At 46.6% G+C, this 15,520-nt stretch overlaps 1 protein-coding gene across 3 annotated transcripts in view; it reads right to left on the minus strand.

Annotated features, from left to right (window-relative positions):
• LOC139228570 (mesoderm induction early response protein 2-like) overlaps window positions 1-15,520 on the minus strand; it is a 117,376-nt gene that overhangs the window by 24,151 nt on the left and 77,705 nt on the right. For all 3 annotated transcript variants that reach the window (XM_070859698.1, XM_070859699.1, XM_070859700.1), the window contains one exon: window positions 1,432-1,583. In XM_070859698.1, coding sequence (XP_070715799.1) covers window positions 1,432-1,583 — 152 coding nt within the window. The remainder of the gene's footprint in view (window positions 1-1,431; window positions 1,584-15,520) is intronic.

Genomic DNA, 15,520 nt, shown 5'->3' on the forward strand with positions numbered 1-15,520 from the left:
GAAAATAGACGGTGGCAGCTATATAGACAAAAATGTGGACTAATTCATCTTTAAAATTACGTTAATGTCTTAAAGCATAAAGCAATTAAAAAATAACAAAACCAGAAAGTGCTGGAAACACTAGGACTGGTAGCATCTGTGGTGAGAAGAGAGAGATCAGGAATAGTTGGTAATGCAGATGTGCACTTTAATAAAAAAAAATTTTCCTTTCAGGTAGCAATGTGTTCAGAGTCCACATCTGATACATCCTTATCTGTTTTCTCCACAAATGTTGCCTTACCAGCTGTGCGTTTCCAGCAATTTCTGTTATTGTTTCGGATTTAAAGCATCTTCAGTTTCTTGTCATAAAAGAAAAAATTGGATTTATATCGCGCCTTCCACAGCCTCAAGACATCCCAAAGTGCTTTACAGCTTTTGAAGTGCAGTTACTGTTGTAAAGTAGGAAACGTGGCAGCTAATTTTGCACATAGCAAACTCCACAAACAGCAATGTGATACTGCAGATAACTTATTTTAGTGATGCTGATTGAGGGATAAATATTGGCCAGGACACCAGGGATAACTCCCCTGCTCGTCTTCAAAATAGTGCCATGGGATCTTTTACGTCCACCTGGGAGAGTTTAACGGCACCTCCGACAACGCAGTACTCTCTCAGCACTGCACTGGAGTGTCAGCCTAGATTTTTGTGTTCAAGTCTCTCGAGTGGGACTTAAAACCACAACCTACTGACGCGGAGGCGAGGGTGCTACCAACTGAGCCAGTTGGATATTGAGTACCCAATGTACATTTAGTCAATGATTACACTCAAGATAAATAGGGATGAAGAAGGCCACTTGGTTTTGCTCAAAATACATCCAGAAAGGCCACACAGTCCCCCATTGTAGTATCCAACTGTTTAAATAATTCCAGGGTTTTCAGTCTACTATTCTACCCAGACGTCCATTCCATGTGCTAATCATTCTGCATGAAGAACTTCCTGATTATCAGCTGTAAATTTCCCGTGCGCCAGTTTGAACAAGTGCCCTCTTGTCCTACTGTCACAGTTTAGTTTGAAGCAATTGCCCAGATTTTTGTTAATCCAGGTTCAGTGGTCAAATCTGCAACGGTGGATTGAATGAAAATGTCTTTAACAGTGCCAACTCTATCTGCGACACCTCCACAGCCTTTCCTGGTGTAGATTTTGGGATGCTGACGCATGTCCAGGAGCTCTTTCTCTCCCTCCTCCTCATACATCAAGTGGAACATAAGAAAATGGTAAATAAGGAAACTTTTTGCAACATATTATCTCTGAATTGGTCTTGGCATGAAATTTACTCCAGTATTAATTTGGTAGCGTATAATCTGGAATCATAGGTTGGATTTAAGCTGCTGTCAGGTCTGCATGAAACTTAGATTGATAGTGTAAAGAAATCTGCATCGACTGGTTAGTCACCTGTTCACTATCTTTAACAAGCATTCCCTCAGGTAAACTCTCATTCATTTTCTCCTCTCGCGCTCTCTTTACTGCTTTGTACAGAAACTCTTCAACTTGTCTTTCTGGAAGAACGTAGGGATCCCAAAGCAACTGGTCCTCATTGTCGTAAACTGTAAATATGGAAAAAGGGCAGATGGAATGTGAGTCATAATACAAAATATACAGATCATTCAATACTGAATCAACCTTATTAACAGCCTAAGTGAAGAGTAGCAAGTACTTCACCTAATAAAATGAAACAGAGTTTGATATTTCAAATATGCGCACTTAACTGAGAGAACTTGCATTCATATAGTGCCTCTCACATCCTCAACACGTTCCAATCCGCTTTAAGAACATAAGAAATAGGAGCAGGAGTCGGCTATTTGATCCCTCGAGCCTGTTCTGCCATTCAATGAGATCATGGCTGACCTTCTACATCAACTCCACTTGCCTGTACTATCCTTAAGTGAATGGGCAAGACCATGGCAAATGGAATACAATGTGGAGAAATGTGACGTTATCCACTTTGCTTGGAAAAATAGAAAAGCAGAGTATTTTTTTTTTTTTAAATGGTGAGAGATTGGAAAATGTTGGTGTTCAGAGGGACCAGGGAGTCCTTGTACACGAATCACTGAAAGTTACCAGGCAGGTACAGCAAGCAATTAAAAAAGCCTTTATTACAAGAGGATTTGAGTATAAGAGTAAAGACATCTTATTGCAATTATATAGGGCCCTGTTGAGACCACACCTGGAGTATTATGTACAGTTTTGCCCTCCACCCGAAACGGGACGCACCTACCGATTTTTAAGTGAGCCGTATGCCCCAATGCATGGGACGGACAATCCGGCGATTTTCAGCACTTTGTTTCTTGTTTCCTGTCGGGGAGTGGGTAGGTCAGAGGGGCCGTCATCAACGGGGGCGGAAGTGGGGGTGGATTGGAATGGCCGTCGCACCAAGTCATCAGCGCCCTCCTCTTCAGTTAAAGGGGAGGGCTGCTGCGAACTCTGGAAAGCCACTTTAGTGACAAACACTGAGCCACCAGGAAGGGATTCGGCCGGGCCAGGAGGAGGTGCCAGGCTGCCTGTTGGCGGCCCAGCTGAACCCGTGGGTATAACTGTCGGCCTGACCTGGCAGTCGGTCGACAAGAAAAAATAGAATGGAGTCGCCGGCAGCACGACCGCACCTCTAAGGGCGGACACGCCGCCCAGCCACAGAGAGTTCCCCGCTGGGGAAAGTGTTCAGTAGCACCGGCGGCGCTCCCACAGGGCAATCCCGCACGGGGCAAATTCCCATGGGGGTCGGAAAGCGAGTCGCTGCCAGTCGGTAAGGGGTTGGCACATGCCCGAATGCGGCGGGAAAACAGGCAGGGGCGGCCCCGTACACCACTCCAAAAATAATGGATGGCAATTTATAAAATGGCGGCTCCTCTGCACCGACCGAGTCGTGGCCACATCTTTGAGGCGGTCATGGCTCTTATAGAAAGGGACAACTTCAGCCCCCTGGACTTCTTACCTAAGGAAGGATATACTTGCCATTGAGGGAGTGCAATGAAGATTCACCAGACTGATTCCTGGGATGGGGGGATTGTCCTAGGAGGAGAGATTGAGTAGATTAGACCTATATTCTCTGGAGTTTAGAAGAATGAGAAGTGATCTCATTGAAACATACAAAATTCTTCCAGGGCTTGACAGGGTAGATGCAGGGAGGATGTTTCCCCTGGTTGGGGAGTCTAGAACCAGGGGTCACAGTCTCAGAGTAAGGGGTCAGCCATTTAGGACTGAGATGAGGAGAAACTTCTTCACTCAGAGGGTGGTGAATCTTTGGAATTCTCTACCCCAGAGGGCTGTGGAGGCTCAGTCTTTCAAGTATATTCAAGACAGAGATTGATAGATTTTTGAATATTAAGGGAATCAAGGGATATGGGGACAGTGCAGGAAAGTGGAGTTGATGTAGATGATCAGCCATGATCTTACTGAATGGTGGAGCAGGCTCGACGGGCCTAGTGGTCTACTCCTAATTCTTATGTTCTTATAAACATCAGAGATAAATGACCAGTTAATCTTTTTTGGTGAACTTAGTTTAGTGATAAATGTTGACCAGAAACACTAAAGAACTTCCCAACTTTTCTTCGAATAGTATCATGAGATCTTTTACGTACAACCGAGAGGACAGGACCTTCGTTTAATGTCTTGTCTAAAAAAACTGCACCAGTACCAGACACCAGATAGGTAGCCCGGTGCTAATGCACCAGTATAATAGTTAGAAAGCCAGCACACTGCTTCAGAAACCAATCCATGGTACAATGTTTGGCTAGATTTTGCTGCCAAAATAACAGTGAGGTTAATGGTACTCGCCATTATTTATGCATAAATGGTACAGCAACGTGAGGCGAGGAGCAGATGCCAATATCCAAATGTTGCTGTTCAAGCCGCTCCACTGTTCGAGCTGTCTGCCTCACCATTGATGGGCATTAAATGTCGTGAAGTTGCTGTGTGTGCATGGTAGATACTAACTAAACACGCCACAAAAAGTTAAGTCTTGTCGTTTCAAGCACAAGTATCTATTTAATGACGTGTTAATTACTGCCAAACAACCTCTCTGACTCAGAAAATTAACAATTACAAGTGTGTAGTCTCATTCCTTCATGTTTTAATTGCTGTTCGACATTTGTAAAAATATGGGGGGGGGGAAAGGGGGGAGAAGAGAAATTGGGCTACATTGCGACCCAGAACAAAAATTGGCCCTCGCCCCCTGGTTTAATGCCTGGTGCTGACAATGACAGCTTCAGCAGTCGGGTTTCAGTCGGATGTCGGGGCGCTATTTAAAGGCGCCAGCATCTGGTGAAGTTTTAATCGGCCAATAATGTTCCTTCTTAGCTTCAAATAGGCAGACAGGCGTTTTCGACTGTTGTTGCTATCAAAGATTTGTGACTTTCATTGAGGTTAGATTTGAAACTCAACCATTTAAATCATTTCATGGGGGCTGTGCTGGCACTGCACCTCATGCTCCAGCATCGTTGTTGGGGGCAACTGAGGCACAGAAAGACAGCAATATGTGGCCATAGGGAGGGGGGCCAACAGGAGGCCTTACCCTCCCAGGGTATTACGCCAGCAATTCTCCTACATCAACTTCACTGAGGAACAGTGTGTTCGAAGGCAACATTCAAGCAAGAATGTGGTCACAGAGCTCTGCCACCTCCTGCAACCAGACCTGGAGCCTCAGACCAGGGTGAGGACAGCTCTCTCAGTGGCAGTCAATGTCACCATTGCGCTCAATTTCTACACCAGTGGATCCTTCCAGTGTGCAACAGGAGATATCTCCAGCATCTCCCAGTTTGCTGTCCTTTACTACATCCAAGAGGTCACAGATGCTCTCTACAGAAGGAGGAGGGACTACATTTCTTTCGCCATCACCAGACAGAAGCAGCACGAGCGTGCATGTGGTTTTGCCAGGATAGCGGGCTTCCCCATGACTGCACCCATGTCGCTTTGTGGGCACCACATAATAATCCTGAGGTATTCCATAATCGCAAAGGCTACCACTCACTGAATGTGCAGGTGGTGTGCGACCACACATGCCGAATCCTCACCGTCAATGCCCGCTATCCTGGCAGCAGCCACGATGCCTTCATCCCGCACCAGCCCAGTGTGCCAACTCTCTTCCAGTCACCAAGCTCGCAGCTGGCTGCTCGGAGCCAAGGGATATCCGCTCTCCAGCTGGCTCCTGATTCCCCTCCGCAAGCCCAACACTCATATCATGAGAGCCATGCTGCCACCAGCAACATCATTGAGCATACCATCGGAATGCTCAAGCAACGGTTCTGCTGCCTTGACCGTTTGGGAGGAGTCCTCCAGTACTCGGCTGAGCGGGTGTCCCTTTTTGTCGTCGTCGTCGTCTACATGCTGCATAACTTGGCCGTCATGAGGGCGCAGCCATTGCCACCAGGCACAGCCCCACCACCTCAGGAAGGAGGAAGAGCAGAAGCATGAGGAGAAGGAACAGGAGCAGCTGCAGCGACGGAGGAGGCAGCCACTCAATCGGAATTCTGCAAGGGCAGTCTGCGAGTGCCTCATCAGACTTCGGTTCCAATGAATTCCACGCAAATTTCCAGATGTCTGCACGACCCCATCATTACATCAACTTCTCATTGCATACCAGAACCCCAAAACTGAAATGAGAGACAGCACCAAATATGCAACATTCCAATTACATTTTTAGCAGAAAAGCACATGTATACACACCAATTCAATTTACTATTCACCCTTGTGCAAAACCTTATATCCCCTCTTGCCTTTACCTATTCTACTGCTCCTACGCAGTGCCTCCCCAGTGGCTGCAGCTTGGCTGGTGGAAGGCTGCTGAGTGTCAGGGCCAGAGGCTACAACTGGCCTTGCAGGATGCCCTCGACCAGCTTTGGGCCTGGAAGGCCTGGCTGTAGACTGCACCACCTCAGGCTGGGCGGCGGCAGTCTAGGTTGGCAGGATGACAGGCAGCGACAAGTGCAATGGTGGAGTGGCAGTGGTGGGATCAGGAATGCTGTCATCCTGAGAGAGGACAGCAGGTTCCTGTTCTACTGACCCAGTGAGAACTCCCCCGAGTCAGCACCTCAGCATCCCTAAAAAATCTGCTGGAGCACAGATTGGTGGCCTGCTGCGACACCGTGAGATCCCCGGACGATTGTGGTGGACCCAGCGATGATGGCAGCAATCACAGCTCGCTGGGCATCCAGCTCCGATTGCATGAGAGCAGACTGAGCTTCAATGCCAGCAACTATTGTCTGCATTACAGCACTAAGAGGTTACGTTGCTTCCGCTTGTGCTGCAATGGAAGCTGCCATATCGCCCATGACACGCGCCCTGAGGTCACGGTCTCTCTGGGAGTCCACCATCATCTGCAGACTGGAAATGGTGCGCTCCATGGTGTGCACAGAGCTCTGTGCAATGTTGGAGGCGGACTCCTCCACCCTTCTGATCATTGCCGAGAGGCTCTCAGGCACCCTTGCCATTGAACCTATCATCTCGGAGTGCATGCCCATTACCCTTATTGTGAATACCTTCCCATCAAGGTCCTCATCAGAGTCCTGTGCAGCAGAACTCGCGCACAAACACTCTCTCCGGTGAGCTGGCCCCCGAGCTACCCTTTCCCCTTTCCTTGTTGCAGCCCGCTTGTCCCCGGTGCATCACCCAGTGCAGACCCCTCTACGAAGCTTGCCTCTAATGGATGCGTAGTGCCAGTCTCTGAGGTGGTGCCTGCGGGTGAGAGATGCAGTGTCGCAGTGCTCGTGTCCTGCTAGTTTTCTCCTTCATCACGCTCATTGGGGGGTTGGGGGGCTCAGGGACAGGCAGTTCATCTGCTGGTTGATTATCTGAAAGCATACAAGCACAAGACTCACGTTAAAGTGAGGGCAGGGGAGCAGGAATGGATGAAGGAATGCTGATAGTATCAGGAACTGGAAAGTGATAAAGCCTTCTGGTGTGAGAGGGAAGTGGGATGAGAAAAGGAGAGGGGAGGTTAGTTGCCGACAGCCATGGCACCCACCGCCTGCTGCCCAATGAGTCGCAGCACTTGCTCCTTCAGGTCCAAGAGCTGCTGGAGCTGAGGTTCATCTCCATGTGTGCCATTTTGGCCTGTAAAAGTAAGGAATGTGTGTGAGTTAGAGTCCAGCTATGTGTCTGGGAGATATGCCTGCTGTCGTTAAATAGTTGTGATTGTAGGCAAGGCGCGAGATGAGGATGTGAGTTTGAGTAGTTGCAGATGTTTGGTGGGGGAGTAGTTCTTTGCGCAGTGTGCACAGACAGAGGTTCAGATGCTGGTATGTAGGACCTGTTGAAGCACATACTCACCGTGACCACCCACTGTCAGGCTGCGTTCCACGATACTACTGGCCGAGACTTCCTGTGCCACTTCCCTCCAATTTGCCCTGAAGACCTAGGGCAATGGCCTCCCTCCACTTGCCGGGAACAGCGCTTCCCTCCTTTGTTCCACTGCCGCCATCAATGCGGCCTCATTGAACCAATGAGCTCTCTCCCTTGGATTTGGATTGGGAGCAGCCATAGCCATGAGGTCTTTCAGTTGGTCTCAGGTCGACTTTAGTTGCAGGAATGCTGAAAATGAGCAACTGCAGATTGATAGAATCTCCCCTTTAAGAGCTGGAATGAGCCAGTGCGAAGGACTGAAGGATGATTGCTGAATGCAAGTCACCTGAAATTGGGTAGCGTCTGGTGGTACCGCCCCACTGAGCTCATTAGCACTTGATACATCGCCCACCCCTTCCTTCCTGGGCGCTAAAGCCCAATTTAGAAGAACTTCAGAATTTTTTGCGCCTGGTGCTAAATTTTCACATTTTAAAAAGTCGGGGCATGATTGAATTTCTCCTCCATGAAATGTAAAAATTTTAAAAATATTCTTTTACTTTTCCTGTTTCTTCTCTCTCTCTCTCTCTTAATACAATCTTTCTTTCTATACCTGCTTTGACACTGAATTCACCCACTAATTTATACTTCCGTCTCAGCTTATACTTTATATTTTCTGTAATTTATACTTCCTTTGCTATTTATTTCACAATCCTTCAATCTTTCGAGAGATACACAGTTCATTTCCCTCGTCACTCAGGTCGCAGATGCACTGTTTCCCTTGCTGTGATAGTTATCAGCTCGCACTTTCAGCAGCTTAGCGAGTAAAGATGTTTTGAGCTGAAGGGTGCAGGGGCATCTAATTAATCGCAAATACCGTTCGATGCCTCGCTACAGCAAAATCTGGCCCGTAATGTTTTCTTCCTCCAACTCACCCCAAGCAAGTAAAGAGCTCAACTCTGTGTTGCTGATACACAGCTGGAACTCCAGTTCCCGGCAAAACTCAGGGTGCTAATGTGTCTGCAGATTAGCATGATTCATGCAGAAAACAGTGGCGCTGCGCAAGTGAGTCAGCATCGGAAGTGCTTTACTTGGGCCAGTGTGCTTACTGCAAGTGTTATCAGTGCGCAGTTTGTTGACATTAAATTTTCCAGCAAGGAGTAAAAGTTTGTTAATTTATTACAACAATTGAGCACAGAACCTGTATAACCAGGCTAATAAAAACATAAATAGGAGGACGAGTAGGCCATATGGCCTCTCCAGCCTGCTCTGCCATTTAATACGATCATAACTGATCTGATCATGGACTCAGGTCCTCTTCCCCACCCGCTCCCCATAACCCCTTATCCCCTTATCGTATAAGAAACTGTCTATTTCTGTCTTAAATTTATTCAATGTCCCAGCTTCCACAGCTCTCTGAGGCAGCAAATTCCACAGATTTACAACCCTCTGAGAGAAGAAATTTATCATCTCAGTTTTAAATGGGCGGCCCCTTATTCTAAGATCATGCCCTCTAATTCTAGTCTCCCCCACCAGTGGAAACATCCTCTCTACATCCACCTTATCAAGCCCTCTCATAATCTTATACGTTTCGATAAGATCATCTCTCATTCTTCTGAATTCCAATGAGTAGAGGCCCAACCTACTCAACCTTTCCTCAAAGGTCAACTCCCTCATCTCCGGAATCAACCTAGTGAACCTTCTCTGAACTGTTACAAAAGCAAGTATACCCTTTCGTACTCTGCATCATATTCACAGGCCGAGCAACCAAAAAAACAAATACATATTGCTGATTCTCAACAGGGAACTTATATATTCCACAAATGAGGAAGAGCCAATCTATTTCTAAGGAGCACTAGTCAAGTACTTGGCATTTTGCTAGTCGTCTTTAAGCAATTTTCAGAAGCGAATGGCCACCATTTTGAAAATCAACCAAGAGAGGAGTGCGATTTTCAGGGCCTTATTTGTGCATTCAAAACATAGCGATTTTGCTTAAATTTGTGAAGCCATTTGAAAACATTCAACAGAATCGAAAATAGCATGTTTTCAAATGGCTTAGTGTTTATCTTCCAGAGCACCAGGTTGAATAATATATGACTGACTAGCTTTAACTAAAATTAGTATGTCGACAAGCTATTCAGTACAAATAAGTCATCATCATCATAGGCAGTCCCTCGAAACGAGGATGACTTGCTTCAGCACCAAAAAAAAAGATGAGTTCACCGGCGTTTCGATGAAGGACCGAATATTCCAGGTCCTGAACTACATTCTGAAGGGTGGAAGATGCCTGTGCGTGGATTTTTTTTAACGTGTTGTGGCCATTGTACATCAGCCACCACACGGGCTTGACAGAGTTAGGCCTTGGTCCAGTGGCAAGGATTACCCAAGACAACTGGAGACCTGCTCTGCCGCACGGACCTCGCGCGCACACGTATCGCAGTGAGAACTGGCCCATGCTGCCCCTGGGCCCCATACTCACATGTAACAATATACTTGATGCTGGTTATTTTAGCCCAGGGTATATAAAATCAGCTTTTAGTTCCCCATTTATATTTCGAATGCTACTGAAAAAAACCCACAAGTCAGCAAGTTAGTTGAGACTTTTACTATTGTCACTTCGAGAGCAAATGCTTATTTATGGAGAGCTCGCACAATTGTTCAGTGGGCAAATTCTGTGCCTATTTGGTAGTCAGCAAATTGAATCGTGAAAATCCCTGCTACTAATTCAGATTTGGGGCGGATATCAAGTTGGGTTCAGTGGCTGGATTACCTGCTTCTTAGGGAAGTTGACTCTACTGCCCTGTATCTACCATGTTTGACTACCCATAATTTAGAGGCCACATCTAATGAGATTGAAAACGTCGGTCTGACCTCCTTATTCTGTTGCTTTGTGTTTGGGACATATTGTTACAGCAACCAGGTTTATACTTTTAGAAATGGTTTTATCTTTTCCTGTTGTTTTCTCTTCTCTAAGTGATGACTAGCTGGGTGGGGGTTGAGCCTCCAGCAATTATTTTGCTTTATTGAGAAACCTAGGGAAGGACCACTGTGCAAGACACCAGCAAGGCTGAAAAAGGTAGGAGAGAAAAGTAGAGACAGCTCTGATATTTACTGTACACGACAAAGCAGCATGCTTACAGCAGGAACACTAGACCCGCTTTTAACTTGAGGTGGATTCTCTACTCGGGTCGGAGTTAAAATTACAGTCGGGTCGGGTCTCAATGATGTCACCGAGCTGCAACATGCACATGTAAAGAAGGACGTTGTTAGCTCCAGGCGTGTGTCCTTGCTGCCTGCCAGGAGAGTGTGTTAAAATTGAAGATGTTGTGATCATGGTGGCTCTCGGACAGGGAATAGCCAGTGCGATTTTCACTAGCCACCCGCCAGGGTTCTGCTGAGCGAGCAGGGTTAAAATCAGCCTGAATAACACTGCTCTCTGGAGATTCTTCAGGTCAAAGTAAATGTTCACGGTCACATATAAACTGCAAAGCCTACTCATTGGATGTTTAAAAGATTTATTTTCTTGCTGTGTACTTTACATTTTGTACAGAAACTGACTAATTGCTACCACCCAGTGGATGAAAGAAAGAATGCAACATCCCATATCTGCATTGCAAAAATTGACATATAATCTCAACACAGGTTAAATCTCCGGAGTGATTACGTGCACGAACATGTGTGTGTTCTTTTGCGCCTGCGCGCCATGGACTCCGCCCCTTTTCGAGCATGCGCACTCAATCCGGTCGGGCGTGCGCAGTACGTGCCAGAAGTGGTTTCGAACCCCGTTGCTGAGCCTGGAACTGCCACTTGAGCCCGAACCGGAGGCTTTTGGGTTATCTTTGGCAAATCAAAGACTGTAGTAAAGGAGGCTCCAGGACCTTTGCCCAGAATATCACTGTGATTATCGACACAAACATTTTCACGGCCTTCTGAGAGAGAGAAAGTCGGAGGTGGGAGAGAAAGAGTGAGGCAGAGAGACTGGCGGGGGTGGAATCGACTTGTTGTTGATGGACCAACAATTAACTGGTGTTACCAGTTTTGTCTTTTGTCGATATTTTGCATCCATTTCATGTACAAATCCTGTGGAATCTTTCTATCTCTGAACTGATGAGTCTGTTGAAAATACCAAATCTACTGTCCTCCCATATTTTTTTTTAAAAAGGTGTTTGGAAAAGCAAAAGCAAAAAAAAACGCCTAATCACTCTTAATTCAGTAACCATACTTTTCTTTATCATCTGCAGAATTCCATTGCCTGAGCAAATACAATTTTAAATATTGTTTAGTTTGTGGGGATGAAAGAGAGATTGGGGGTGGAGAGGTGGAGAGCAAGTGGGGATGGGGGAAGAATGTGATCCAGGTCGAAAGGAGGGGGGGGCGGTCAAGAGTGAGAACATGATCCAGATGGCAAGATGGATCACGTTCTTATAAGCCTTTACACCCACACCATGTTCTCCCTCTCCTCCCGCTACACCCGGTTGATTTCACTTCATACCCAATAAACCAGTTAACAATCTGCAACCCACACACAAAGGTGGGGGTCGGGGTAAGGCCAGGAACTTGTTGGGGGGAGGTCATGAATCCGTGGAGGAAGGGAACTTGGGCAGGGGGAAAAAGGTCAGTAACCTGGGGTGCTGGGAAGGTCAGGAAAGTGGGCAGGGGGAGGAGGGGAAGGTCAGGCACTTGGGCGGGGGGAGAATGTCAGAAACTTGGGTTGGGGGGGGGGGGCGGTGAGGGTGGAAGGTCAGGTACTTGGGCGGTGTGGGATGGGGGCAGGAACTTGTTTGGGGGGGTGGGAGAAGGTCTTAACCCATGAGAGTGAGCCCTCTCTGCTCCAAGTGTGCTCTGTTCTGTCTGGAGTCGGCAGTCAGAGTGGCTCGAATTACACTTTGCAAAGTCACTGATGACGTAGGCAGGGCGATTCTAGTTACAGATTCCAGAGAAACTGCTGGGTGTGTCTTATCCGCCAAGGGGACTAATCAGCAATCAATCATGTGATCAAGGGGATCGAATCAGAGCTTTAGGTGTTGCAAATAAACGTGCCCTTAAATCTCAGCCATGTGCATGACCTCATCCAGTGGAAGAATAAGGAAGTTTGGCAAGATTGCGACTTTCTGCATCTAAGGTTAGTGTTAGAACCATAGAAGTTTATCGCACAGAAGGCCATTTCGGCCCACTTGTATCTGTGCATAAAGAGTCATTAAGAAAAATTCTGCCATGTCGAGTATTTAGTTTGTCAGACTGTATCAAATTATCACGACAGAATTAAAAATGAGTACAAACAAATAAATATCAAAATATAATTATATGAAAAAGATCTAAATTAAAACTGGAATAAAAATGTTAAAAAGTTAAAAATGCAAAACGATTAAGTCATAGAATGCCAACAATGTTTTGAATAAAACATCATCCTTTCTAAATGCCATTTCTGTAACAATAATTTTTTTTTTTGCAGTGTTGAAGTTGCTTTGCAGTGTTGAAGTTGCTTAAAGATACACAAAATATATTGAGAATTATACTTTAGAATCAGCACTACACAAGTGCCTGCTGCCAGTGTAAAACAACAGCACCACTAACTAGCACATAATAGTATTGCAACTATTGAACTTAGACAAATTAAATAGCTGTAAAATGTTTATTCAATGGCTTATTCTTAGATCTTATTACTAGCTCAACTGAACAGGAGTTTTGCTGCATAAAAAGGTACTGCATGAAGAAATCGTACTCCATTTTAACATAATGGTCTAGGTTAAATTTCCAGCTATTTAACTATAAGAATGGTTGATTGAACAAACCCGTAAAGCAGTAATTCCATACAGACATTCATACATCTTTTGATGGCCAACCAAAATTCCTTCAAATATCATCTGATTATTCACACACTAAACCCAGATATTTTCAACAGAAAAATAATAAACCAACCATCAAACCAGTTGGCATGGCAACTTTAGGCTTTCAATTTGGTCGTTCAACAACAGAAACATACATTTATAAAACATTTTACACGTTGGAAAGATGCTTTCAGAATATGTTAGAGAAGTGCGGAGGAGAAACAAACGGACACCGAATGAGTGGGAATAATCAGTAGATGGAACTAAGTGATGCGAATGAAGATTATTTTGAGAAGATTTTTGGAAGCAGGAAGGGAGGAGGAAAGGCAAAGGGATTTAACGAGGAAATTCCAGAAGGCAGAGGCATGATAGCTGAAAGAGTGGCCACCAATGGTGAAATGTTAGAATCATTGGCTGGATTTTTGGCTTTGCCGTTTTCGGGAGCGAAAACGGAGGCGGGGCGGGAAATTTACCGCCCGATTAACGTTTGCGCTTTGTGGAGCAACTTTTGTCATTTGGGGCCTGTGCCGGGGTGCAGCGCAAAGGGAGGCGTTCTTCTACTTTCGTGGTGCAAAAACGGAAACCTCACCAACTAAAGAGCGGGGCAGGGTGCGCTCCGACAGAGGCCTTGGGAGGAGGAAAAAGAAACCCCAAAGAAATTCACGAAAACATTCAAAAAACACTACCAACACCCTTACAACATAAATCGCTGCGAAAATATAAAAAAAATAAAAACTGGAATGTACCTTTTTTGCAGTTCATCCAACTCGCCACCGTCGGCAGGGCTGCAACACTGTGTTTTCCCTGGCGGTCATCGCGGGGCGTGTTTCGGGGTGAACGGGTCGGATGCGAGTCGAAGCTTCTGCCGGTGTTGCAATGCGAGCAGTTCTCGGTGCAGCTCTCCCCAGCGGTGCATCGAAGCACCACTGCAAAAACTGACCAGAGGATCGTGCCCCACCCCATTTTTCGCCGCGGAGGGTCAAAGCCCGGTGAAAACTGGGTCGCAAACGACCCGAAAATCCAGCCATAGAATAAATTATAGAATGGTTACAGCACAGAAGGCGGCCATTCGGGCTAGGGTTTATAAATGTTAGCGAGTCCCACTCCCCTGCCCTTTCCCGATAGTTCTGCAATTTTTTTTACCTTCACCTTTTTGAAAGATAAGATTGAGTCTGCCTTTCAGACAGTGCACTCCAGATCTTAACCACTCGATGCGTAAAAAAGTTTTTTCTTGTGTTGCCTTTGGTTCTTTTGCCAATCACCTTAAATCTGTATCCTCGGGTTCTTGATCCTTCTGCCAATGGGAACAGTTTCTCTCTATCTACTCTGTCCAGACCTCTCTTGATTTTGAACACCTCTATCAAATCGCCTCTCAATCTTCTCTGCTCCACGGAGAACAACCCCAGCTTCTCCAATCTATCAACATAGTTGAAATTTCTAATTTCTGGAATCATTCTCGTAAATCTTTTCAGCACCTTCTCGAAGGCCTTCACATCCTTCCTCGAGTGTGGTGGCCAGAATTGGACACAGTACTTCAGTTACGACTGACCAGTGTTTATACAGATTCATCATAATTTCCACACTTTTGTACTCTTATGGGGGAGAAATTCGCGCTAACACCTACCGTGAAATTGCGCGAGAGATAGCGGAGACGCAAGCCTCATTTTCGCCCCGCAGTGGAAATTGGGTAGTGCCCCATGAGGCTGCCACGGGTAATGTCAGTCCCAGCCTCGCACGTTGCGAACCGGGCTGAACTCCACTCGCGGGGCAAAAAGTAAAGGGGAGGTGCGCGGCGCCATTTTTTTTTTGCTCGGCCGACTTAGCGGTCTGGCCTTTTGTTGCCCATTTTGCGGGTTCCGTGCCGTAATGGTGCAGCCTGGCACCCTGCTTCTGTGCTGGGCTGCGGCAATCCACAGCCCTGGTGGCGCAGTGGTGGCCCCTCGCCCACGCACTTCCCTTTAATGGAAGGGGAGGGCCCTGTGGTTACGCCAGCGCTATGCGAAGAGGCTGCATAGCGTTGGAAAATTTGTGCGCTTACCACCCCGTCCCCGCAAGGAAGTGGTGCGCTTGACATTGCGCTCCACTTCCTCTCGGGGGCGATAACCCCAATTCTGCGGGCGGGGCAGGACTTCCGCGCCAGGCGCAAGTGTTCCCGCTTCGCCTACCGCCCACAAACGGGGCGATACTCAATTTCGACTCCTATACTATTTATGAAGCCCAGGATCCTGCATGCCTTTTAGAAACATAGAAAATAGGTGCAGGAGTAGGCCATTCGGCCCTTCGAGCCTGCACCGCCATTCAATATGATCATGGTTGATCATGCAACTTCAGTACCCCTTTCCTGCTTTCTCTCCATACCCCTTGATCCCTTTAGCCGTAAGGGC

This window comes from Pristiophorus japonicus, chromosome 18 (assembly GCF_044704955.1).
Source record: "Pristiophorus japonicus isolate sPriJap1 chromosome 18, sPriJap1.hap1, whole genome shotgun sequence".
NCBI classification, from domain to species: Eukaryota; Metazoa; Chordata; class Chondrichthyes; family Pristiophoridae; genus Pristiophorus; species Pristiophorus japonicus.